The following is a 27,060-nucleotide window of genomic DNA, read 5'->3' as shown; positions in this document are numbered from 1 at the left end:
TATTTCATCAATATTAATTTCAAAGTAAGTATTAGACACCACTATTTAATGTCTCTGACTGTCGCAGAATCATAATAGGAGGGATCTCACTAATAAAGAATAGCAAATGCCTGTAGGTAAGACAATGTTTGTAAAATCCTTAGCACAGTGCCTGGCACATAGTAATTGATCAGTCTCTTCAAAAACTAAAACTCCTTCATATAAAAAGGAAGCCTGACTATTGCTGGATCCATTCTGCTACCATTCTCCTTTTTAATTTTCCATTTATGATTCTTGTATTGGTACACACAGGGGTCAGGCCTTGGTCATCTGAACAAAAGTTTATTTCAAATAAAGACTTTTTAGTTCTTTGTTTTTCAAGGTGATGCTTCTGTGTGATAGAAATTTGTTTTCTTGAGGAATTGGGGGAGAGGGGGAGAACAAGAACAAGATAGAAGGGGCACAACACCTGAATGAGAAAAAATGGAAAACAAATAACTTGCCTCTGGACTCCACACAGAGGAGCTGTCCGTGGCATAGGAGTCTTCAAGTCCCCGGTTATTAAAAGCCGTCTCCATCTCCAAGCTGCCCTCTGTGGACTGGCGACTGAGGCTGCGGACCACGCTGGTCCCTTGAGAAGATGTGCCATGGTGCCTGATGTCTCCCACCTCACACGGGGACTGTGAGTGGTCATCTTCACCATAAGATAGGTTCTCGGAATAATTCAGTTGGCTGGCTCCATCCAAATCTAAATTTGTAATAAGGAAACTATTTCAAATGTATTATTATTTTACGGCTATTGACCTAGGGAAATTGAGCATTAGCAACTATACCAATAAAGCCCTCAAGAACAAACCCCAGCAAATAACACCTGCAGAAATATAATTCCATTCATACGATGAGTAAACTTGGTTCATATAATCAAAAAGATCATTAGTTCTTTATACAGGGTAGAAGTGTAAACACTTTCTAATAATATGGATATAGAGTGTATATTTCTGTTAGGAGACTAAAATAAACACATTAGCATTTTGTGGGAGCTAGTGACCACAAGACTTTGGGATGGATCTAGAAAGGAAGAACAGCAGCCTACTATGGCAATCACATGGTCTCTTTGCTTTTCCATTCTTCCCTTTATCTTCCACGGTCACCATATTACCCTCTGCTGAAAAGGCTTCAGTGGTTCAAGTGAAAAGTTCTCTGCTTGATCCATGGAAGGAAGACTGGACTTAGATTCAGATGATCTGGGTTTGAATTCTAGCTCTGTGTTAAGAAATTGGACAATTTGAATTGTCTGAATACTTGTTTCCTCATCTATAAAATGATGCTATGAGACATCAGACAGATATCAAATAATGTCTGCCTGCTAGCCACCAGGTCTTCCACAAATATCAGCCTTTGTCTGACCCAAACTGGTTTCCACTACCTCCCGACTTGCTGTCACCTGCGGTCTCACTGGCTCATGAAAATGTTTGTGAATTTCTGTTCACAAAGGTCCTCAAGCTGTTCCTCTTGTACTTTTCTTCCTGTCTATCTAAAGTCCTAACAACTCCCAAATCTTCTTTGACTCCTTCAAACTCAGTATCTTTCCCAAACCTCCTCCTCCTCCTTTCCTCTTCTCCTTCTTCCTCTCTCTCTCTCTCTTCTATTTTCTTCTCTCTCTCTCTCTCTCTCTCTCTCTCTCTCTCTCTCTCTCTCTCCTCCCCCCCTCTCTCTTCTCTTTCTCTCTCAGTACTTCCTCACTGTGTATTTGAGAAATACACACACACAAAAAATTCCACAGAAAATGACAGAATAAGGGATATTCCATATGTAAAACTCTACAACATAAAGCAGAATTTTCTTCTAAGGCTCTAATTAGCACATCCATTCCTCACATACACGAACACTAAAATGTCCTATTAAACAGTGGGTCATCCATCAACGTGTGTAGCACCCAGCAGGATTGTAGCACAAAATCTAACTTTGCCAAGAAATTACCCCCATAAAATTGTCTCATGACTTCAGCTCCTATGGTGATAATACCTAGATCAGTAATAAGGGAATTTTCAAAAGCTACATTAAGCCTTGAAAAGCTATTCATAACTGAAAAACATAAGAACTATATTAATGTAACAAACCATTTTCCTTGACAGACATTCAGAGATGAATAAGAAAAGGCAAATCTGGGGTACGAGTCAAGTTGCAAGGAGGAGGAAAGGGAAAGGTGATTGATTCACTGTTACATAAAGCCGTCTTCCCGTGCTTTAAATTAAAGCAGATCAAGTCACCTTAAACGCATACAGAGAAGTAATTGCCTGTTGTCAGAGAAATGTATCCTGGCTTTTTAGAAATTATAGGGCATAATTATGTCACATCAACCATATTTATTTTAGCACGGATATTCTTGAATTTGTTTAGTTCATATCCCACTTTGATGGAGTGTAACCGATTACTTTCTCTCACTCTCCCAAATTCCTCTCTCTTGCCATCACCCATATACTCTTTTGCTTGCCATCTGTGACAGTCAGTTCTGCCTGTCCATGAGGCTTGCCTATGGGCCCCAATCATTCAAACACTAATTTAGGTGTTGCTGTGAAGGTACTTTGTAGATTAAAGACCTTAAGTAGTTGACTTTTAGTAAAGGACATTATCCTGTGTAATCAGTCCATTGAAAGACCCTAAGAGGAGAACTGAGGGGTCCTTGGAGAAGAAGAAATTTCACCTATGGGCTGCAGATTTCAGAGCTGTGTGATTCTGTTGCCTAGCGAGCTCCCACGAGTGCTCTCTTCTTCACAGTATTTCTCTTTATATATGTATAAAGAGATCCCTGATATCATCTTGATAAATAAAAAATCCTGATTAATACACCATCTCGAACACAACTGACCACAAATTTTGAGCATAATTGAGCTGTTATGAATGACACAAGGAAGGTAAGGTCTAGCTATTATGTGCTATCCTAAGAACTAAATATTTCACAAGCAAAAATAAGGCCTTGCATGAAAACCAAAGGGAAAAAACCTCCTATAAGTAAACTATTATTCTGCATCCCACCTTTCATACCCAAAGACTTGATGCACAACCTCTGATCCAGATCACTTAGTCCAAACCCTCTTTGACATTGTCAGGAATGTAGTGACAATTAATACAAAATAACACTAAATCAGAGAGAGCCTGTCTGGAATATGAAGATAGCATTGCCTTGGTTCTAACAACTTCACCACTCAAACTAGAATGAAGGATCTCACTTAAGATGACACATGAGACAACCTACCAGTAATTTATTCCTGGTTCACATTTAGACCTTTAATTTCATTGATCTGATATTTTGAGTACATTTTTAAAGTAAGAATTCCCTGCAATTAAATTTGAGCTTAGAAAATCATGTTTAAGGCAGAGTGGAAAATAGTTAAATAAGGAACAAGTAAAAAAAAAAGTCCTCTCTGGTGTGGACCCTTAATCTCTTCATTATTCTTTATTGTTGAAACAAATTCACTGAACTAAAGACAAACAAAAAGAAATGACACGGAAAAAAGATAATGCAATGAAAATTACATTATGGAAGCAAATGAAGTGTCCTACAATAGAAAGTTGACTAAATAAGCTGTGGTACATATATACAATGGAATATTATTCAGCCATAAGAAGAGATAAAATACTGTCATTTGCAACAACTTGGATGGACCTTGAAATAATCATACTGAGCAAAATAAGCCAAATAGAAAAAGTTGAAAATCACATGGTATCACTTAGAATAAAAATTACATTAACATTTTCATAGCATTTGATAAGCTAAAATTTAGCATACAGTTATCCATTTCTAGAAAAATCCTGTTAATTTTCCCCCAAAAACCTATAGGTAATTCATTCAGTGTAGTGGACTTTTTCTTCTCTTTAGTGGAGAAAAATTTACCTTTTCTATTACCATCTATCAAAAAATTCAGAATCACCAGTTATGACAAAGGTTGTTGCTAATTTCAGGAATAGTAAGGATTAAAATGGTTATGAGAACTCTCAGAACATTGGCCAATAATGTAAATCAGGAACTAGATAGTTAGGCTTCTGGGAAATGGGGCCATTATCTTTAGAATTAAACAAGCTACTCCTAGGGAATCAACTGCTATTAACTTTCATTAGCTAACATTTGCCCTCTCAGTGAAAAGAGACAAACAGGAGAGGGTGTAAGGAAATGACAGAGTGTCAGTATTGTGCTTTGGTTACAGAGAGCATTTATTTCTTGGCTTTTCTTGGGCTGAAAAGAATAGCAATAAAATATGTTATGTTAGCTCATATCGATAAGTAAAATTACATGATGGATAGCAAATTATAATATTCCCACTGATAAATAGGCGCTTTGTTGTTGTTGTTGTTGTTGTTAATTCTCTTTTTCTTCTGTCCTTTTTTTTTTTTTTGTCTGCCTTATCTTTATGTCAAGTCAGAAATCTCTTCTCTGTTATCTCTTTCAATTTTGACCTTTCCCTTTTCTCTTTCTACTGTTCTATGTTGAAAAACATGATAGAGCTACAAGTATTCTTCCTCTGGTTTGAGTCGAACAACATGCCCAAAAGGAAAGAAAGAATATATTAGAGAATCCAGGTCACTAAGGTGGAAATATTGTGACATTTTCACAAGCTTTTTATCCAATACACTTCACAGACCTTTCCCTGTCCTGACGTCCTGTGCAGGGCTCTGGGCATAAAGGAGTCAGGGAGGCACTAAGAAATATTGTGCTGTTCCCCCCCCCCCCCAGGCTATTTTGCCTAAGTGGTTGGGATGAAGGAGGACTCTTATCAAGGTCTACCTACCATCACAAGCTGTGCTTACACTACCTCCGAGTATCCCTCTGCCCCTTTGTGAAAAGTAAACTTGGTATGAAGATGCTAGAAGATGGCATAAGATCTTGCTCTTGCCGAGTAATTCTCATGTAGGATGGGGCTGGAGTCGGGGTGTCCAGAAACTACAGGGAATGAGGGAGAGTGTACAGGGCATGCATCATTTGAAAAAAGGTTATTCAATGTTATTATAATACATATTTTTATTTGGAAAATAAAACATACCTATTGACTTAATAATACAAGTGATTAAGAGAAAGGCTTTAAAAATCTTCTGAGGTTTTATAAATACATGGAAAATAGACTCTCTGATTCCAAATGGGAGTATCTCAATGTCAGTAGAAAGGCATGTGAAATTTTTGTACTTATCAGAAGGAAATAAGACTTTATAAAGCTTGATAAATACTGTTCTAGTCATTAGAATTCAAAATGTACAAAGCAAAAACAACAAAGAAGGAAAGGGTCCCAGCAATTGGGGTCAAGGCTTTGGCACTTCTGATCCATTTCCTCCCCTAGTTCCCTGCAGGACAAGATGCCTGCGAGGTTTGAAAGTGCCCTTTACACTGCCCCAGCATCTAGGTCCTGCCCCATTCTCTCTTCCTTTCTAAACTCTCAGATGAAAGTGCAGTGGTTACGTGGCTCAAAAACATCCTTCCTAGTGGCTATCACTGGTCTAGACAAAGGAAGGGTCCGATGCAAAGAATACCTTCACAAGCAGACACTTCTGTGCTGTCCTGTCGACCGGTCGAGAGCAAGTGGCGGAATTTTGGGTTCTGCTCCAGTCCCGTCTGCTTTCTGTTCTCAGAGGCTCGTGAGCGGAAACTCTGGGACCGAGACACAGAAATCTCAAATTGTTTGATCACCTCTTCATCAGTGTCTGAAGACGTGCATGGCTCTTCATCATCTTCAAAGCTGGTAACTGGGAGCAAACAAAAGCCATGAGTCTCAGGTGAGGCCCGTGAGAATACAGAGATAGATAACGGGAGAAACAGAGAACATGGGCGATTAGTCTGGATCAAGCAGTCTCAAATTGGAGAGAAAGAATTTAAAGGCCTGTTTGAAACACAAATTTGAGTCCAAACAAATAAAACAGGAAGAGAAGGCTTATGAGAATAATTAGAAATTTATGGCTAAAACCCAGGAGAAACCATTGGGACAATGCTAATTAACACAATGAGCCCTCTTTTTGACCTGACAGCCTGGCTGATTTGTTATGTTGCCCACACACATGGTTACCCATGCCTATGCTTTGGTGATGGGAAACATGTTCTTTGCCTCATCTCAGTTATGAAAACTCACTGAGCCAAGCCCCACTTCAGAGAGGAGATATTTGCAACTGAGATTTTCTGAAAGAGAGAGAGAGAGAGAGAGAGAGAGAGATCGATCTAGTTTGTACTAGAAACATTCTGATGTATTTCTCAACACCAACAACCCAACCCAAACACCATTTGAATTATTCATACCACTTCCCCCACATCTCCGGCACACTGGTCCTCTTTCAATTCTCCAGCATGCCCCAATTGTTCATGCCTTTACATCCTTTGTCTTTATTGTTTCTTCTGCCTGGAAACCTCCCTCCCCAGGTGTTTGCATGGCTGGCTCCTCTCACCATTCACATGTCAGCCCAACCGTCACTTCACCCTAAACACTTCCCTGATCATCCTTCCTTAAGCAGTTCTCTTCATAGTGCTTTATTTCTCTCTTCTCTCCCATAACGTCCACAAAAATGAAGACGTCTTCTGTTTTCTTAAATGATGTGTGCCTGTTATGTAAAAAAAATCCTGTTGCACAGCTAGTGCTTAATAAACACTCATTCGGTGTTGAATAAATTGGCGAATACTCAGTGTTTTCTCCCAGCTGAAGACCCCCACCCCTCAACATACTCATCCGTGGTTCCCTGTGCCTGGAATACTCTTCAGCCCCCATCTAGACTATCCGAGAATTTAGCTTATCATTCAGGTTTCAGCATAGACATCACTGCTTCCAAAAGCCTTTCCTTGGCCCCTTAAATCAGGGGCAGGGCCCCTTCCACATGATGTAAAATGACTCGCTGTCATGCCCTGTTAGTGCTCCCTCGTGTTGTCACAGAATTGTCTATTTAATTGCTGATCACACCACCTAGCCTTTACCCACCAGGAGAGAAAGGGGCACAACAGAAGGCCTACTGTTGCCTCCCTCCAGGCTCTATCTCTGTGCCAGGCACATGGCAAACTACTCTGTAAATATTTGCTGCATATGAACTGGAAACGATAACTAATGGGGAGTTATTTTTTTGAATATTTCCTCCTTCCATCCAAAAGCCACAATGATTCTGGGGAAGAATTGGGTTGTTACTTCACAGTTGGGTCCTGAAGATCACTTCTAAATCAGAAGCTAAGAAAAAAATTTTAAGTGAGAAAAATACTTCAAACACCAGCCTGGTCAAAACTTTTATTCTATGGTTTATTTAAGAGTTTATATTTCTGAGGTTCTCTGGAATGACAATAATAACAAACACTTTTGAATACTTTTTATGTGCCAGGAACTGTCCTAAATGCCATACACATATTATCTCATTTAATCTACATGAGATCCCCATTATTGTTCCCATTTTCCAAGTAAGAATATTGAGGCAGAAAAAGTCTACAACTGCCAGTAAGGGGCAGAATGAAGATGAATCAAGGCAGCCTGTTTCTCTAGGTCATGTCTCTAATCACGATGCTGGAGAACCAGAGAGAGTTGGAAATAGCTCTTATTCTACATGCTTACATTGACCAGCTGAGTCCCTGTGGTCGAGTGCCTTAAGCTCTCTGGCCCCATTTCATCATCTGTGGATCATTTCTAATGCCTGGATCATTTCCCAGGTCTTTTCTAGATCTAAATCCTCCAACTCAAAACTTCCTGACCACGGGCATTAAAATTCAATCTGCTTCTCCTTTTCATGGAACAATGACTCTAAGAACATGAGAGCGCATTGTTATCAGCTCACTAAATTTTATTAGCTGTGACCAGCGCCATGGGAGGACTAGGTTTCCCACTAAAACTCCAACACCGTGCCCACAGAAAACCACCACCACGGGCAGTCTGCTCATGTCTCAACATGCTCATGTCTCCACATAGCACTGTGAAATTTGGAGAACCCTCCCATATAGAAGAGATCCAGACACCTATGGGAACAAAGTTAAACTCATTCCACCTTTAGCGTATAGGGCCAGCTAAGTGCCTGGGAGGGAGTCGGGGAGAAAATGCATGGGAGGGGTGGTGGGATTAGACATCTATCTGGAGCTCTTTCCAATTCAGATTCCATTCCATTGGTATTACTAGGTGATTTTTTTTTTAATTTAAGTAGTCATAAATCATCTATTTCAATTTTAGTGAGTTAGCTCATGGAAATTCCCACATGTATAAAATAAGTAATTAGAAGTCATTAAGTTATCCATATGCAGTCCTTGATTTTTTTCCCAGTGAGTCACTGATCACCCATGGAGCAAAGATTCTCCTCACTTGATATAATAATCTTAATAGTAATCATAACATTTTCCATTTATTAAATATATACTCTATGCCAGGCACCTTTCCTGGGACTTTGCACATATTATCCCATTTAATCATCACAGCAACACCATGAACTAGATATTATTATTATTATTCCCATTATAGAGATAAGAAACAGAGTCACAGAGGAGTTATGTAAACTGTCCTAGGCAACAAAGGTAGCACAGCAACAAAGTTTGGATTTAAACATATAAGTTATGTTCTTAGCCACTGTGTACATCATCAGATATCAGACATCATTGCATCAGGACACTAGAGCCAAATCTCACTTATTTTTCAGAGTGAGGTAATAAGGAACTCTGCTGCTTCTACCCTGAAATATGCCAGGAGATTGCTTCCTTTGTGAGAAGAGCAGAGCAGTGGGAACAACAGTAAGTCCATGTGGGAGTGTATGCATACAGGCGGGCTGCAGCATACCTGGCTATTGCTCCTTATGGGATTATAAATGCAACTACTGTGTTATTCTAAGCATCATTCCCCAAGGATCTCAGGGAATTCTCCACCTAAACACAAAACCTGCCATCCCTCTTGGGAACACTGAGCAACAACAGAGGTGGATAGTGGCTCTATGACAATAATAAAAGCAATCCCATATACAGCATTTATCACGCATTGGGCATTCTTCTAGGACTTTGCAGATCTTAACTTATTTACTCCTCACAATAACCCAATGACATGGGTACTTTATTACCCCCATTGTATGGATGGGGAAACTGAAGCACAGTAAGGTTAGTAATTTGCCATAGTCATAACTGTTAATAAATAATGGAGCGATATTCAAACCCAAGCTGTCTCACTCCAAAACCAATATGACCACATTATGCTTCCTCTATTGTCTGCTGCCTCAAGCAAAAAAACTTCTTAAATCCTGGTTAAAATCTACACAACTCTGTTCTGTCACTGAGAAGAGAAAGTCACATAGCTTGAGCTGGAAAGAATTTTCATAAACATCCATCTATTCACTCATTTTCACAAAGAGAAACCAAAGTCCAAAAAGGCCAAGCGCTTCACCCACAGGTGCACCACTCCAGGCCCAAAGGCAGGTCTCCAGTGTTCTAAGTCAATGGTTTTGCAAACTCTCTCGCCAATGGGTTAGTTTTTCTAACTCAAATCTCGACTCTTGTAATTGTTTTTACCATTTTTTTTTATTATTAGTTTAAGGTAAACAGTACACTGGTTAGACATTTACACAGTTTATAAACTGTGTAAGATGATTACTCTCTCTTCCCTCTGGCTCTACATGTAGCCATTACATTACTGCCGACTGCATTCCCTATGTCATGCTCCCTATTCTTGTAACCATATATTAGCTACTAACATGTACCTCTTTAACCCTTAATCCTTTTCTCCCAGCCTTCCCACCCCCCTTCTCTCTGGCTATCACCAGATTCTCCTCTACATTTGTGGGGTTTTGTTTTTCAGTTAGTTTGTTCTTTTTGTTCTTTAGATTCTACATATAAGTGAAATCATATGGAATTTACCTTTCTCTGTCTAACTAATTTGCTCAGCATAATCCCAACTCTTCTGTTTTTGAAAGATTCCCAGCTACTCACCTTGTAATGAGTCTATGTCAACAACTGAATAGTTGAATAATTATTATCAAAAGGACAAGTAATTACAAGTGTTGGAGAGGATGTGGAGGAAAAGGACCCTCATACACTGCTGGTGGGACTGAAAATTGGTGCAGCCACTATGGAAAACAGTATAGAGGTTCCTCAAAAAAAACTAAGAATTTATCTACCATATGATCCAGCAATCCCTCTACTGAGTACATACCCCAAAGACTTGAAAACCCATATCCGAAAAGATATTTGCACATCGATGTTCATAGCAGCATTGTTCACTATGGCCAGGATATGGAAGCAACCAAAGTGTCCTATGATAGATGATAGGATAAAGAAGCTGTGGTACATGTATACAATGGAATATTACTCAGCCATAAGAAGAGATGAAATATTGCCTTTTGTGACAACATGGATGGACCTTGAGATAATCATGCTAAACAAAATAATCCAGACAGAAAAAGTTGAAAATCACATGATATCACTTATATGTGGGATATAAACCTAAAAGCAACAAAAAACAGGACAAACATACAGAGACTTGTGGAAATGCACAATAGACTAGTGGCAACCACAAGGTAGAGGGGGGAGGAGGGTGGGAGAGGGGGTCGAATATGTTGTGACAGAAAGAAATCTAACTATGGGTGGTGAACACAGAATGCACATAAATTGTACACCTTAAACTTACTGGATTTCATTAATCAATGTCACCATATTTTTTTAAAAAAATTGAATAGTTGATCTGAGTTTCATTCAACTTAAATCTTTGAAAAATCACGAAGTCTCATCTAAGTTATGGCACTTATTTCAGAGATAAGATAGTATCTTGTGACATGACATATCAAATACCAGGTTCAAACCCCTTTCAAGCTAAGTATGTGGGAAATAGCACAGTGGGAATTTGTATTAAAATCTTCACTCATTTTTCCAATTAGCTTGCTAAAATAACACAAAAACAAGTTGCACAATTACCAGTGATGAAGACACATCTTGAAATTGTGATTGTTCATTTCATTCAAACACAGAATACAGAGAGATCTTGGATATAACCTGAATATCCATCGCCAAAGAGAAGTCAGATTCTTCTGCAACCTTTGTTCATGCACTGTTGAGGTTAATACTGTGGGCTTCTTGCACTGGCAGAAAGTTGACGACAGGCAGAGAGAGCTATCTGTAGACAGACCCATCAATACCTAATGCCTAATTCAATGAAGGCAGATTGTCCCTCCTCCAAATTTTAATGACTTTTTTTCTAGTTTAAATAAGGAGAGGCAGAGGAGCACTATCTTCATCTTCTACATTTAAGAGACAAGAATGTGGGGCTCCAATGCCACAGAAACTGCCTGTCAGGTATAACACCAGTTAAGGCTAGAGTGGTTAAGAATATGGAATCTGGAGTCAAGCTGCCTCAGTTTGAATCTGGTATCTTCCAAATGCTACTTTGAGACCTACAGAAGCTCTGTAATCTTTCTGATGAGCATCAGTGTCCTTATTTTGATATTCCTCACTTCTTAAAGTTGTTGAGAGGACTAAATGAGATAAATCATATAAAGGCACTTAGCATATACCTGGCATATATGTTAACTATTATTATTATCATGTCCCATCATGGCAGTGCCCTGTGTGGAAACTCTTTTATGAAGCCTTACATTTACATGCAAAGGAAAGAATGTGCCTGTTCTTACAGGGTCTAACTTAAAAATTCATCATCAAGGGTGCTGTGGAAGAAACAAGAGCTTGGACAGGAGGAGATTTAGTTGATATGTGGGTTGTACGACCCTCCTTACCTCACTATCTTTCTCCCCAAATCTGGAGGTGGGGCGCTCTGTAAGAGTTGGCAATGCTGTCTGCATGTGGGCAGTGCCCGACACCCACTCGTGTTGTTGTTTCTTTTAAGGCAACAAAACCACCAACCGGTGATACAAAGAGATTATTTCTGAAGCCTGTCTGCTGTTTTACAAATGTAAGAAGAATTTCTAAGTGATCGGTGCAGCTCCAAACTTATTCATTCCTTCCCACCCACACAGGAGCAATTAGGTGGAGGGAAGTACTGCTCGTAGCTTAGAGATGGAAAGTGGAGACAGGTAGAGGTGGGCTGTGCTCAGTTGTGCAGTGCTGGGGTGCTACTTTTAGCTACAATTGCAGGAAATCCCTTATATGCCAGATTTCTCAATACCCGCAGCAAATGTCTGCCCGTGGTGACATGGCGACGGGGATAAAAATAAAAACAAGACATTGGTTAACTTGAAAAAGCAGAAGGCAGGTCAAAGGTGACAACTGTCCATTTCAGATCCTAAGAAAATGGTCACATTTCTAGAAGCATGATCCAGCCATCATTGCATCCAGGCAGCATAGGAAAAGATTTTTATAAATCATCCAGCCTTATTTTTTTTTTCACGCTATGCTCTTTGGAGGTCTAAGGTTCCACAAAGGAGCTACAATTCCACTGTCGCACTGAGCAGGTTAAGCTATATGCCTTCTACCATCATGACTATTTCGTTTTAATATGGTTTATATTTTTTTTATAAGATTCTGTTGAGAAATTTAAAAATAAAGTCCTGACACTTTTTAAAAGCTTGAAAAACTTAGATATAACCCAACTCCCTCATTCTAGAGAATATAACCTAAGTCAAAAACTACTAAAGGGGCTTATTTATAGTCAAATAGCTAGTTAGTGGCAGAGGAAAAATTAGCATCCGGTTCTCCTGTGCACACCTGTTTTGTCACCCTACAACTTGTCTGAGCTGTTTTGACAACTCCATTTTGTACATGAACAAAGAGATGACATTTGTAATAGTTAAATATAAGTGAGTCAAATAAAAAAAATCTTTTATTAAAATTAGTAAAATACAGATTACTATGTGAGGGAAAAGTAAGTTACAATATTGAGGATTCCAGTACTGGTAACAGCAGAATAAGTGATTTGAACTAACCTACTAATAACAATTATAAATTCACATAAAATGAATTTTAAACCAACTATGTAAGTCAGAAAATGAGCCACTGCAGGCAGAAACTACAGGAAATCCAGTTAATGAAAGAAGGAAACTTTACTGGGTGAAATACATGGGTACATTGTTTTTCTGCCAAATGTACTTCAATGTCAGTGAGGCACAAGGCATCTAGGACTCAGGCAGAAATCAAAAGCTTTATTGACTTGAGGTGTCAGAGGACAAAAGTCAGAGCAGCCAGAGCAGCTGGAAATAAGAGAGATCCTAGAAAGGAAGGTACCACAAAGAGAAAACCCCAAGACCACATATAAATTCAAATACTTGGCTAAAACTTGAACTATGGATACATGGGGGGAATCGAAGGAACCCAGAAAAAGTAAAAGCTAGAAGGCTAAAAATTTGAGCATTTTGGCTGTAGTATACCATAGGGGAGATTGAGTTAGGAGTTTGAGTCTGGCCAAGTTAGAGGGCTTGGTAGACACCCCAGGTTTTCCACCAAAACTCTAGAAGAGTCAACCTTAGAAGTAACAATAAAACTGAACTAAAACTGAAACAAGCTCAATGTAACAAAGTATAAAAGTATATTTCATAAGTTGAAAGGAATCGACTAGCAATTTAGTTGTGGACTAAAACAAAAAGTAACATTCTTCACAGGAAGATGGAAGAATCTTATGCCTCTACAACATTTCATTCATAATGTCCAATGTAAGATCAAAAGTTACCAGACATACAAAGCTACAAGAAAAATGTGAATCATAAAAAAAAGGAAGAAGCAGTCAATAAAAACTAGCTTCAAGATGACTCAGATGTTGGATGTAGAAGACAAAATCTTTAAAGCATCTATTATAAATATATTCAAAGGGAAAAGTGTCATAATGAATAAACATAAGGGTAATTTCAGCAGAGAAAATGGAAATAATAAAATAGAATTAAATAAATAATAATAATTGAAAATAAACTCTCAGAAATAACAAAACATTTACTGGGTTGGTTTTATAGCAAATTTGAGATTGCAAAGAACTTTGAAATATCTCAATAGAGAGAAACCAATCTAAAGAATGAAAAATTTGGAAAAAATAAATCCCCAGTGAACAAGGATAGTATATCAAGTTGTCTAAAATATGTATAACTGGATTCTAAGAAGGAAAACAAAATAAAATAAAAAAGGAAAAAGTGTGGAAGAAAATATTTTTAAAATGATGGCTGAGAATCTCCCAAATTTGGTGAAAAAACAATTAACATATAGATTAAAAAATTTGAACAACCTAATTCAAAAGTTCAATAGCTCAGCAAATCATAATCACCAGCTGAAAATCAAAGATGAAGAAAAGTGTCTGAAAATAGGAAGGGAAAGAAAAACACATTACATTACATACAGAAGAACAAAACACATTACATACAGGAAAACAATAATAATACTAATGAAAACTGACTTTTCTCAGAAAAAATATTGGAGCCAGTACATAATGAAATTACATATTTAAGTGCTGAAAGAAAAAAAATATCAATGCTGAATTTTATATCCAGAGAAAATCCTTCAAAAGGAATGTAAAATAAACACATTTTCATATAAAATAATAGAAAATTCATTAGATTAGCATTTCAAAAATATTAAAGAAAGTTCTTTATGTAAAAGATAACTGGTAACAAACTAAATCTCAAATCTAAAGGAAAGAATAAAGAATAACAATAATAATGGTATATATGTGGGTAAATATAAAAAATATTTGATGTTTTTTTTCTTTTCTTTTTTTTGTAAAAGGTAACTAAAAATATGTACTATTGCATTGTGGTGCTGATAAAATGTGGAGGAGAAAATATGAGATAACAATAACATGAAGGAGAAGAAAGGTAATGATTTATACTATAGCAAAATATAAATCATTATAAAGTGGTATAATGTTGTGGTATAATGCAAATAGTAAATATTACAAAGTGATACAATTTTAACTCAAAGTGGATTGAGAGGAATTTGGGATGTGTATGTAATTCTTAGGGCAACCAATGAAAAAAGAAAATACAAATAGATATAGCTAAAAATTAAACAAATTAAAATTGAATGCTAAAAACAACAGAAGCAACAGAATATACAAATCTGATATCACAAATAGAAAACAAACATCAAAATGACATACCTAAACCCAATAATGTTCACACATTAAATGCAAATGAAATAAATATCCCACTTGAAAGCAGAGTTTGCCAAATTAAAAAAGCAGGATCCAACTTTAAGAAACATACTTTAAATATAAATACAAAGACAGGTTAAAAGTTAAAGGATCTTAAAAGATATGTAAACTGTAAGCATAGGAAGCTGGTGTAGTTATATTAATATCAAAGTAGACTTCAAGACAAGAGATAAAGAAGGATATTTTATAATAATAAAGTAATCAATTCATCAAGACACAAAAATCATAAGTGTCTATGTACCTATTAACATGACTTCAAATACATGATGGAAAAACTAATAGAAGTTGTGGGAGAAATAGACAAATTCAAAATAAGTTAAATTTTTAAAAAATCAGTAAGTCTATAAATTTATATTATGACCCAACAAATAGTTCATTGTGATGATGTGAACTTGAAAAGATAGAGTATTCTGCAGTTGTAGGGTACAGAGCTCTATTAATGTCATATAATACCGATATCTACACAACTCTTAGAGAAAGTAGATGCAGATAGAACCTTTCTCAACCCAGCATAATCCTAATACAAACATCTGACAAAGATATCACAAGCATAGGAAATTATAGACCAATATAATTTATGATCATAGTTAAAAAAAAATCCTTGGCAAAATATTAAAAAATGGAATTCAGTAATGTAGTAAAGGGATCATACATTATGATCACATAAGGTTTATCCTAGAAATGCAAAGTTAATTTAAAATACTAAAATGAATTGATATAATTCATCAAATTAACACAATAAAAAGAAAACCAAATAATTCAACAGTTACAGAAAAAAATAGATATTTACAATATTCAACATCAATTTCAATAAAAATTTTAAAAATTCTTTGCTCCCTAGGGATACACATTAATCTAAAAAGAGGGATCTACTAAAACTTTACATCTAACATCAAAGATGAGACCCCTTATTGAATTTAGCAGTTATTATATAAAATCAATCCTATTTATATACTTGACAACAAATTCAAAATGAAATTTTAAAAAATTCTGTTTACAATAACATCAAAATACATTAATACTGAGGAATAAATTAACAAGAGGTGTTGACAACTATCACACTAAAAGCAATAAAATATTACCAAGAGAACACTCAATATTAAGATGTTAATCTCCCCAAACCAGTCTATTGATTTAAAGCAATCAAAATCAAAATCCAAGCAGATATTTTGTAGAATTTTATGAATCGAATCTAAAAAGTATAAGGAAGGAAACATTCAAATAATTTTTTTAAAAAGAACAAAGTGGGAGTACCAACCTACCTGATTTCAAGACTTATTACATAGCTACACTAATCAAGACAGTTTGCTATTGGCAAAAAGATAGTCTGATAAATCAGTAGAATAGAATTAGAAATAGCCCCACACAAGTCCAGAAATAGTCTAAGAATAGCCCCACTCAAGTATAGTTAATTTTTTTGCAAAGGTGCTAAGGCAAGACAATGGAGAAATTAAAGTCTTTCCAAAAAAAAGATGCTTGAGCAAAATGAGGATTAATATAGAACATCAACCTTTATCTCACAGTGTGTTTCTAGTCATAGATCTAATTGTAAAACTTTAAACTATAAAACTCCTGGGGAAAAAAACATAGGAGAAGTCTTTGTAACCTTAAGATATGCAAAAGAATAACCATAAAAGAAAAAAATTAATAAATTAGACAATCCAAAATTTAAACTTTTGCTCTTTCAAAGATATTATTAAGAAATGAAAAAGGAAGCCATAGACTGAGGAAAAATATTTACACAAATATGTCAGATAAAGGACTTGTATCCAGAATATAAAAAGACCTTTTATAACTCAATAATACACTCGGTATAAACAACCAAATAAAAAATTTCAAATTAACACTTTATAAATTAATATGTACATGTATAAACACATGAAAAGATGTTCAACATCAGTGATCAACGGGGTACAACAAATTAAAAACAAAATGAGATACCAGTAAAATTTTTTAAAAGTGACCATATCAAGGGCAAGGAAGTAAAATGCACTGGGAGCTCTGGTATACTGTTAATGGGAATGTAAAATGGTACAACTGATTCGGTAGTTGCTTAAAAATTCAAAAATACACTTGACCATGTAACTTGGCCACTTCACTCCCAGATATTTTCCCAAGAAAACAAAACGCATGTCCACACAAAGACTTTTACACAAATGTTCATATAAGGTTATATTTGTAACAGCCAAAATTTGAAAGCAACCCAAAAGTGCGGCAACAGGTGAATGAATAAACAAATTGCGATATATTGATACAATGGACTATGAGCCAGCAATCAAGAGGAACGAACTATTTATACCTGCAACAACATGGATGAATCTCAAAAGCATTAGTTGATGGGGGAGAATGGGGAGTCAAAAAAGAATACACAAGAAAAAAAATAGTATACATTATATAATTCCATTTACACAATATTCTAGAAAATTTAATCTTATAATAGAGAATGAGGGATGAAGTACTAAAAGGCACAAAGAAACATTTGGAGTGATATAAGTTTGTTTTCTTGAGAGCGATGATGGCTTCATACTTATAACATGTCAAACTCACCAAATTGTACACTTTATGTACATGAAGTTTATTGTATTTCAATTGCACCTCAACAAAGTTTTTAAAAAGTAGGTAAAAAAGCTATATCCCATGGCAACCTTCCCTCTCCTACTGCAAAGCATGAGGACCTCCTCTACTGGTTGAAATATTCCCAGCCTTAAGCCATTCCTGTGCAATTGAACTGGCTCCAAGCCAATGAAGGCTAGAACTTGTCTTCCTGCTCCAGCCCCAGAAAAGATGTGTGAGGGCCAGAATGCCCACCAAATGGAGCATCTCTCTAATCCCCACAGTGTCTACTGGGAAGTTCTTCTGGCTTTCCGACTTATATTCTGAGTTCCTAGATAAGCCTTGAAACATCTCACATTTAGCTCTTGTCTGACCAATCTATGTCTCTAGTTATTGGACCCTACACCTAACAGCCTATGCTCCTGAAATCAAACCTAATAACCCTGAAGACAGACAATGCTGCCACAACCTGGACTCCCCTCGTGCCATACTTAACCCACCATATTTATCCCCACAAGCAAAAGCATTTGCCTAGATCAGCCCTAAATTTTCCTTACACCTCTGGACAGAAATTTGTATTACTAGTTATTTACCACCTAAAAGATTAGCCCTATATCCAGGGCTACTTTAGCCTCTTTGAAGCTTATGTTTCTGCTTGACCAGGACAAATTCATCCAAAATAATGAAAAGAGGCATTGTGAAATCATTGACAGGTAGGGTAATTAGTTCTGACTGTGAGGATGTTCTGAATAGACCTGTATCTGTACCCATTGGGGTTGCATTTCTCACTAATTGGGCTCTCTCTAGTACAAATGTTTTTTGAACACTTAGCTTTGACAAATACTCTACACTGTTTCTTCACTGCAACAGGGCTCACCTGGACAAAGAGCTAGTGCTAAACTGTGAACATCCCTGACCCTTTTAAGCTCTGCTCTGTAATTTGTAAGCCTCCTACAAGGGAATTTCTTGATAGGACCCAAGTGTTGTGTTGTTTTCCTGCAATGGTGGCATTTACATACAAATTAATGGCCAAGACTGTAATTTACTCTGCTGAGAACTGAGGTGACCTGATAATTAAATTTCTACACATGCAGAGAAAACATAAAACCAGCATGGTTGTTCTTACTTTCTTTTCCCCAACCCCCAATAGTTCTCCATTGCTCCAAAAAAATCCTTACAAGCAAATGTGAATCAACATTTTAATTTACAAATGTTCTGATTAGAAAGACAAAAAAAAAAATCCTCATTGCCATGGATACTAAAATGCAGGGCCTAGGATGTGTAACCAAGGCTGAAAAAGATGAACAAATCTTGTGATTTGCAGGTGCTGTGCGTTTCTGAATTTCTAACTGTTCAGTTCATTCCACCATCTCCCCATCCCATGCTGCAAATTATCGTCAAGGCAGATTCCAAAGTTTTGTTTTATCTTGCAATAGATCCCAGTCAAGCTACATAGATAATTTATATAACACAGTTTCAAGTCTCCTCAGCACCAAACCTACAGTAAATATATCCAAATATATCATGACAACTGAAAAGAAACAGACTGAAATACTCACTTGGCTAAGTAACAGCTTTTTTAGAAGAAAAATAAAAGCCATATCCCCAAAAAAGTCACACATTTAATACATCAGATATTCAGCAGTGGTATGAGTACATTAGAATTGCAGCCCCCCAACGAAGGCCCCCTTCCAAATCAGATAATGAATAACTTCTCCATCTGCAGAAAAATCAATGAAAATTTTTCTAAAGGTTCTATTTTTCCCATAGTTTCTATGCCTTGGGTACCTGTTATCACACACATGCATATGAGCACAAACAGGTAATAAAATGAGTGAATATTAGCAAATGAATTGCTAATCATGCTTTTTTCCTCAGCTTTTTTTTGTTGTTGTTATGGACATGCATACTCACAGCTGTGACTGTTATATGGCTTACATTATCTAGTCATATTTTCCACTGGTAAAATGATTCCTGATTCATGGTGAAAATAAACACATTAAAATTTCATGGACTGCCACAGAAAGCACCTCAATTTTCAGGCATTGAACCACCTGAACAAATCTGGCACTACTGAATTAGACATGTTGCCATGGGTATAATAATGTCCCGTTTTCTATCCATTTTCTTAACTGTCATGCAGAGTTTGCTTTCTATTTTTTTTTTTTAATATTTTCTAAGTGGGTTTATGTAGTTGTGATTCTTCTAGCATCTTAAGGAATTTACAGTCTTCATTCATTCTTCTCTAGTTTTTCTCCTTGGTGTCTAATATACTATTACTGGGGAAAAAATACTTCAATGATGAATGAAAAAAAAATGAATTTAAAATTAGTACAATGGTGTATTAGTCAGAGTTCTCCAAAGAAATAGAACCAATAGAAGAAAAATATGGAATTGGCTCACAAAATTATGGAGGCTGGGAAGTCCCAAGATCTGTGGTTTACAAGCTGGGAACCTAGAAGAGCCAATGTGTAGTTCCAGTCTGACTGAAGGCCTAAGAACCAGGAGAGCCAGTGGTGTAAGTTCCAACATCAGGATAAGACTGATGTTCCAGCTCAAACGGTCAAGCAGGGAAAGTTCCCCTTTACTCAGCTTTTTTGTCCTATTCAGGCCTTCAATTGATTGGGTGAGGCCCACCCACATAAGGGAGAATGATTAGCTTTATTCAGTCTGCTGATTCAAATCTCATCCACAAACATCCTCCCAGACACACCTATAATAATATTTGGCCAACTATCTTGGTACTTCGTGGATAAGTCAAGTTGGTATGTAAAGTTAATTATCACAAATACTATATGAAAGCTAAATGCAAAGCAAGAAGATTACCAACAAGAAGCATGTCACATGCAGGTTTTAATTCCAGCTCTAATGCTTCCCATTTGGGTGACCTTGGATGATCACTAAATCTCAATTTATACATCTTTAAAAACTAGGCAAGCTTTTGGTTCTGTCTATATGGAAGTCTGAGGCCATATAGAACCCCTCCTGCTACAAACTAGTAGGAATGCTAGTGAAATTAGAAAGACACATGGTGTTATTCCAAATGAGTAACTTGTTGCAGGTCCCATAGGCTGAGATCTAGGGATATTTATTGTCTTAGGTTCATGCAAGGCTCACTGGATTCATGACCCTAGCATAAGGCCCCTACTCTTTAATAAGAGCTGCCTTTTCTTTAAAAGGGAACTAGTAAAATTTCATCTAACAATCTGAACCTATAGGAGTGGCAAGAAAGCTTGCTATCTGTTGGGGCTATAAATTAGGAATGGAGAATCCTATGAGAAATAAAAACATCAAGTCTTTACCTCTCACAGACATGTAATGTCAGTGCAGTGCAGTTATCTAAAGGCGAGGAATCCATAAGAGAAATGGTTGAGACCCAATAAAAGCAAAGTGCAAAATTTCTCTGTAGGAACACTTTCACAGCCCAAGGTACATGGGATCATACCCCTCAATAAGAACAAAAAGACCCCTTCTGAAGATGAGCTCACCCCACAAACACACAGAATGTAATACACATGAGAGATTAAACTAGCATGAAGTGGGATGGAAAACAAACTAAGACTATACAGTAATTTCAAGCAGATGAGGAAGATTTGCAAAAATTAGCCATGTATTAGCCACAGAGGAAGCTTCAAAAATACAGTTAGACCACATTCTAATTTGAAGATAGTTAAAAATAAGACTTTTTTAAAATTATAAAAATGATTTTGGAAACCAAAAATCACATTTTTAAAATAATTGATAAGTCAAAGAAGAAACCCTAACTGGAATAAAACATTTAAAACTGAAAACTAATGAACACATCTTATATCATAAACTTGTGAAATATGTTTAAATTGGTACTTAAAGAAAATTCATGGGTTAATTTAAGATATATGCTAGAAATAAAAAAAAGATTAAAAATGAATATTATAAATGGCTAATTCAAGATGTGGTCAATCAAAAGATTAAACCAAGGCACAATGCAAGAATAAAAAGATAAAAGCAGATATTAATAAAAATATCAATATAAAGAAAACATTAAGAACTAGAGAAGATAGATAAAGATAAACCATTGAAAAGATTGACTGAGACAAATAATATATTTACAAAAATAGCAGACATTTAAAAGTCACAAGAAAGAAAAACAAGTTTAAGTAATTTTTAAAAAGAAAAAATTGAAAATGTAGACCAATAGCTACTAAAAAATAAAATATAGACAAATTCAAAAAGAGACATATCACATCCAGATGGTTTATATGATTCTTTCCAACTGCAAAAGAACAGGTAACTGCTCTTTTATACATGTTCTAGAAGGAAAAACTTTCTGTATCATTTTATAAGGATAGCATAAATTCAAGTAAGGTAATTTATACAATATTTCAATCTCTTATGATCCCAATTGCAAATTTCCCAAACTAAGCAGTAGCAATCAAAATGTATGCTGTATTAAGAACAAATACATCAAAAAGAAGAATTTATAGCAGATAAGCAAAAAGTTTAAGTATCAGGAAAGTCTCTTAAATGTAATTAATCACATTAATAGGTTAAAGATGAAAAAGATAATTATCTCATTAAATTTGAGAAATCATTAAATAAATTTCAACACCCATTCTTAGTAAAAAAAATAATAATAAGTAAATAAAAGAAAAAAAATTTTTAGCGAGTCGGAATAGAAGGAAACTTTCTCAACCTAAAAAAGAAAATCTACCATGCATCACACTTGAAAGTAAACTTTTTTTAAGTATAGTTAGTCTAGGGAAATATAGTCAATAATATTGTTTTCCTGGTGACAGATGATTTATAAAATTAGTAGGGTGATCACACTGTAAGATATAAAAATGTCAAATCATTATATTGTATACCTGAAACTAATACAACCAATATAATATTATATATAGAAAGTACACTTCTGCAATCCTTAGAGGGAAAAAAAAAAGACAAGAATACACGCTCTCATCACTTCTCTGCAATTTTGTACTAGAAGTCTTGAAAGTGCTATAAGACAAGAAAAATAAATGAAGAATGTAGATTGGAAGGCAAGAAATAAAATTCCAAAAGATCAAACTTTCCATGTTTTTTTTAAAAAAATTCAAGAAAAGCCAAGGTCAACTTTTAAATTAATAAGACTTTCCCGAGGAGACTTTTGCCTCTGTTCAAGATGGAATAACAAGCACCAAATTTACCCTCACACATGAAACAGCTAAAAACCTGGACATAAACAATTCTTCTCACGATATTGAACATCACAGAACCAAAAAACAGCAATACCTGAGAGATGAAAAATGAGCAAGTAAGTCCTATGATTGCCCAAGATGACTGCCTAGAGAAAGTTTTGAGGCCACTGTGCAGGGAAGGGGAACCAAGGCAAAGCTGGTGGTCTCCCCAGTTTGAGGAGATGGAGCTAGGAGGCCAAGGTTGTGAGAGTTCACCAAAGCAATACTAAAGAGGAGAGCTAAACACAGAGAGAGAACTCAAGACATCTGCTGTATTTGAGCATTCAGCTGAATACTGATAAGTGTGAGTGCATATGAGAAAACCATCTAAAGCAATGGAGAGAACTACTGGAAATAGTTGACGATAACAGCACCTGGATCTCACATAGAACCAAGAACAGTGCCTGGTTCAACTAGCTAGAATAGAAAACCTCATAATTAATAGGGCATCAGCTAAACTACTCGGAATAGTTTTATCACGGTAGGAAGAGAAATTAGCACTAGACAAAATATTACCTTGGTCCTACCTAACAAAGCTTAAAATCAAGACCTGAAATGATCAAACTGCTTCCAGGTAACTTAACAACATGCCAGAACAAAGCTCAAAAATATTTATACATCCAACATGCAACAAGGTAAAATTGACAGTGTACAACAGCCAGCCAAAAATGTCCAGGCATGAAAGGAAGCAGAAAAATATTACCAATAATGAGGGGGGAAAGTCAATCAATTGAAATGGAGTAAGAAATTACACAGATAATAGAATTTGTAGACAAGGACATTAAAAGAGTAAATATCACTGTATTCTATATATTCAATAAGTTAGAAGACTGGACATAATAAATAGAGATATTAAAGATGCCAATGAAACTCATAGAGATGGCAACCACATTGTTTAAGATGAAAAAAATATATACTAATTGGGATTAATTGGAGATTGAGCAATTCAGAAGACCACTGACCTTGAAAACATAGCAATAGAAACTTATCCAAAATGAAATACAGAGAAATATAATCACTGTTCAAACATGTTCACCAGTGAGATCTTTGGGCAGCATAAAATACATGTAATTGGAGACCCTGAAGGAGGGAAGGAAACAAAAAAACTTGTGAAGAAATCAGAGCCAAACTTTACCATGTTTGATGCAAATGATAAACACATCAAGTTAAGAAGTGCAACATAGCCTATGTCCAAAAAATATGGTGAAAACTTCACTAGGGCACATCATAATCGAATTGCTGAAGACCAGTTAGAAATAGTTAGGAATAACAGAAGGAACCCTGATGTACACTGTGGACTACAGTACTATAATTGCTTCATCAATTGAAACAAACGTGCCACACCAATCCAAGATATTAATAATAGGAGAAACAGGGCAGGAGGAGAGTATATGAGAGCTCTCAATAATGTCTTCCCATTTTTTCTATAAACCTAAAACTGCTCTAAAAAATAGTCCATTTTTTTTTTAAAAGTAGTCATGGGTGAAGAAAAGACTCAATGTACAAAAAAACGTAGATAAGGATGAAAGCTGGTTTCTCATTGTGAAATCTTACAGTCAAGAAATATTTTTAAGGCTGAATAATATTCTGTGGTATATATATACCACCTCTTCCTTATCCATTCATTCATTGATGGATTGCCTTCATATCTTGATTATTGTAAATAATGGTGCAATGAACATACAGATGCACATGTCTCTTCATAGTGTTTTGAGTTTCTTTGGATAAATACCCAGAAATGAGAGTATTTGGCATTACTTGGCCATAAAAAAGAATGGCAATCTTGCCATTTGCAACAACACAGATAGACCTAGATGGTATTGTACTGAGTTGAGTAAGCCATATAAAGATGGACAAATGGCACATGATTTCGCTTATATTTGGAGTTTAAAATTAATGAATAAACATAACAGAAACAAACTCATCAATACAGAGAAATTCTGAAGGTTGTGGGGTAGGGGATGAATAGAAAGGAGAAAGGGATTAAGAAGTACAAATTGGTAGTTACAAAATAGTCATCCGGAAGTAGAGTATAGCATAGATAACATAGTCAAGAATCTTATAATAACTGTGGTGCCAAATGGATGCTAGATTTATTGGGGTGATCACTTCATAAGTTATATAAATGTCTAAGCACTATGTTGTACACCTGAAACTAATACAATATTGTGTGTCAATTGTAACTGAAAAATAAAAAAATATTTAAAAAATATTTTTAAAATACTAAAAGAAAAAACTGACAAAATTCTACGCCCAGGAAAAATATCTTTCAAAAACAAAGGTAAATTTTTTCAGAAAGAATTCATCACCAGCAAAATAAGAAATGTTAAAAGAAGTCCTCCAAACAGAAGAAAAATGACATCACATATAAACCTACAGCTACACAAAGATGAAGAATGCCTGAAGTCACTAAATGAGTAAAAATACATAAAGACTTAGGTTCTCATTATTTAAAGTTCTTTTTAAAATATCTCAAGTTTTGCAAATGTGTTGCACTATACAGAGGTTAACTTTGACCTTCCAGAATCTTTCTTTCTCTTTAGGTAATCACATTCTGATTTTTTTTTTTTTTTTAGAAAACCACTCATCTCCAAATCTCAATCCACAAGTTTGGTGTGAGACTGACCACACATTTCTTCTCTTTTAGGTAGGCATACAACTCGAATCTGGCCAATGACAGCCAGCCTCAGGACTTTGGTAGAAATATTGAAAAAGAATACCCCCACCCCTGTAGCTTGGGCTGATAAGGTAGAAGGCTGTGTTTGCCATCACCTGGAGAATAGTCTGCCTAAGACAGAAGCCAACAGAGAAAAAAGAAAAACCAAGAATTGTGGGTTCCTAATGCTAATACCTACTATGAATTTGTGCCAGTCATTCCTGTATCCAACACCAACCCACTGGATTTTTCACTAAAGTGAACAAATAAATGAGAGGGGTGGTGGGGAAGAGAGGCAAGCGTGGAGGGAGGGAGAGAGAGCATGCTTAAGCCCCTTTTAAATTGAGTTCCTGTCACTTACACCCTGAAGGACTCTAACTAATACAGTAGTAAAATGTAAAAAGTATTACGTGTGAGAACAAAAGGATTTCCATTCTAGACCTGCCTCTGTCAAAACATAATTTTGAAATTTTGGCCAAGGAACTCTATATCTATCCTATAATACTCTCTCTTCTCTGAATTTCTACACTAAATGCTATCTGCATAATTCATTAAGCAAATAAGTATGTACTGCCTTATGATATGTATTCTCTCTTGACTATTTAAATCTTTATTAACATTTTATTCACTTACATCTCATTTCTCCAGTTGAATTATATGCCCTTGCCTCCCACATAGCTCATGCTGTTCCCCAGAACCCAGACACACACAGAGCACACCCAATATGAATAAGTTGATCTTTCAGGGTCCTCTCAGTATAAAATAAATTTATAATTCTATAAGAATACTGTGATACCAAATATCATGACTGTTTTCTGAGTCCATAGTATTTCATTCATATTGAGCAAGCAACTTCAAGTCCTGTTCCTGAAATACCATGAGTCCCTGAAAAGAGAGTCTGCCTTAGGCCTTTTCGACCCCAAGATGGAGCACAGTGCCCTAGATACTGTCAACATACTGAAAGAATTGGTGGAATTGAACTGAATTCTATCTAAATTTATGTCCAGAAATATATTTCTTCACTGAAGAAGAGCAAAAGTTCCAAGTTTTAGCTCTCATTCTGCCATTTGTTAGCTGTGTGATTCACCGTTTGTTAACTTAACTTCTCTGACCTTCTATTTCTTTATATGTAAATGGAAATAATGACCCCTGCTTTGCCTTTAAAGGCTATTGTGAAGAACGAAAGCAGCAATTTGTAGGCAAAGAAGGACTCCAAGCAACATTTACTAAGCATAATTATGTTCTCATTATATTACATAATATTCCACTTAAAATTTATCATACTGTCAGAGGTAGCCATTGTATCCTCACTGGACAGATAATGTTACTGAGGTCCACGAAGTCGAGTAATGTGTAGGGTCCATGTGACACCCAGATCCATACCCCTTCCATCGCACTATTCTGCTTGGTCAACATTAAGTGATATAGAAATAACAGGTGTTCCATTCCCTAGGTGGCAAGGGACGATGAAAGACAATAAGCTGGGTCTCAAAAACCAAAATGACAAAGAGCAAACAAGAATCAAAGTGGGACTGTAAGAGTCCCTACTTATCCCCAGTAGCTAAGATTGACAAAATAGTGGAACACGTGTCTCCACAACTTTTCCCTCCAATACCCAAAGCAGAGG

The 27,060-nt window shown here is 36.0% G+C and overlaps 1 protein-coding gene across 3 annotated transcripts in view; it reads right to left on the bottom strand.

The window, feature by feature from the left end:
• SYT16 (synaptotagmin 16) overlaps window positions 1-27,060 on the bottom strand; it is a 203,940-nt gene that overhangs the window by 25,964 nt on the left and 150,916 nt on the right. For all 3 annotated transcript variants that reach the window (XM_036239028.1, XM_036239027.1, XM_016141798.2), the window contains 2 exons: window positions 5,500-5,712; window positions 483-727 (listed from right to left, as the gene is read on the bottom strand). In XM_036239028.1, the coding sequence (XP_036094921.1) occupies window positions 483-727; window positions 5,500-5,712 (458 nt within the window). The remainder of the gene's footprint in view (window positions 1-482; window positions 728-5,499; window positions 5,713-27,060) is intronic.

The sequence above is a fragment of the Rousettus aegyptiacus genome, unplaced genomic scaffold, assembly GCF_014176215.1.
Source record: "Rousettus aegyptiacus isolate mRouAeg1 unplaced genomic scaffold, mRouAeg1.p scaffold_m13_p_3, whole genome shotgun sequence".
NCBI classification, from domain to species: domain Eukaryota; kingdom Metazoa; phylum Chordata; class Mammalia; order Chiroptera; family Pteropodidae; genus Rousettus; species Rousettus aegyptiacus.
Note: the sequence above shows the minus strand (reverse complement) of the source record. Positions and strands in the feature narration are given on the sequence as shown.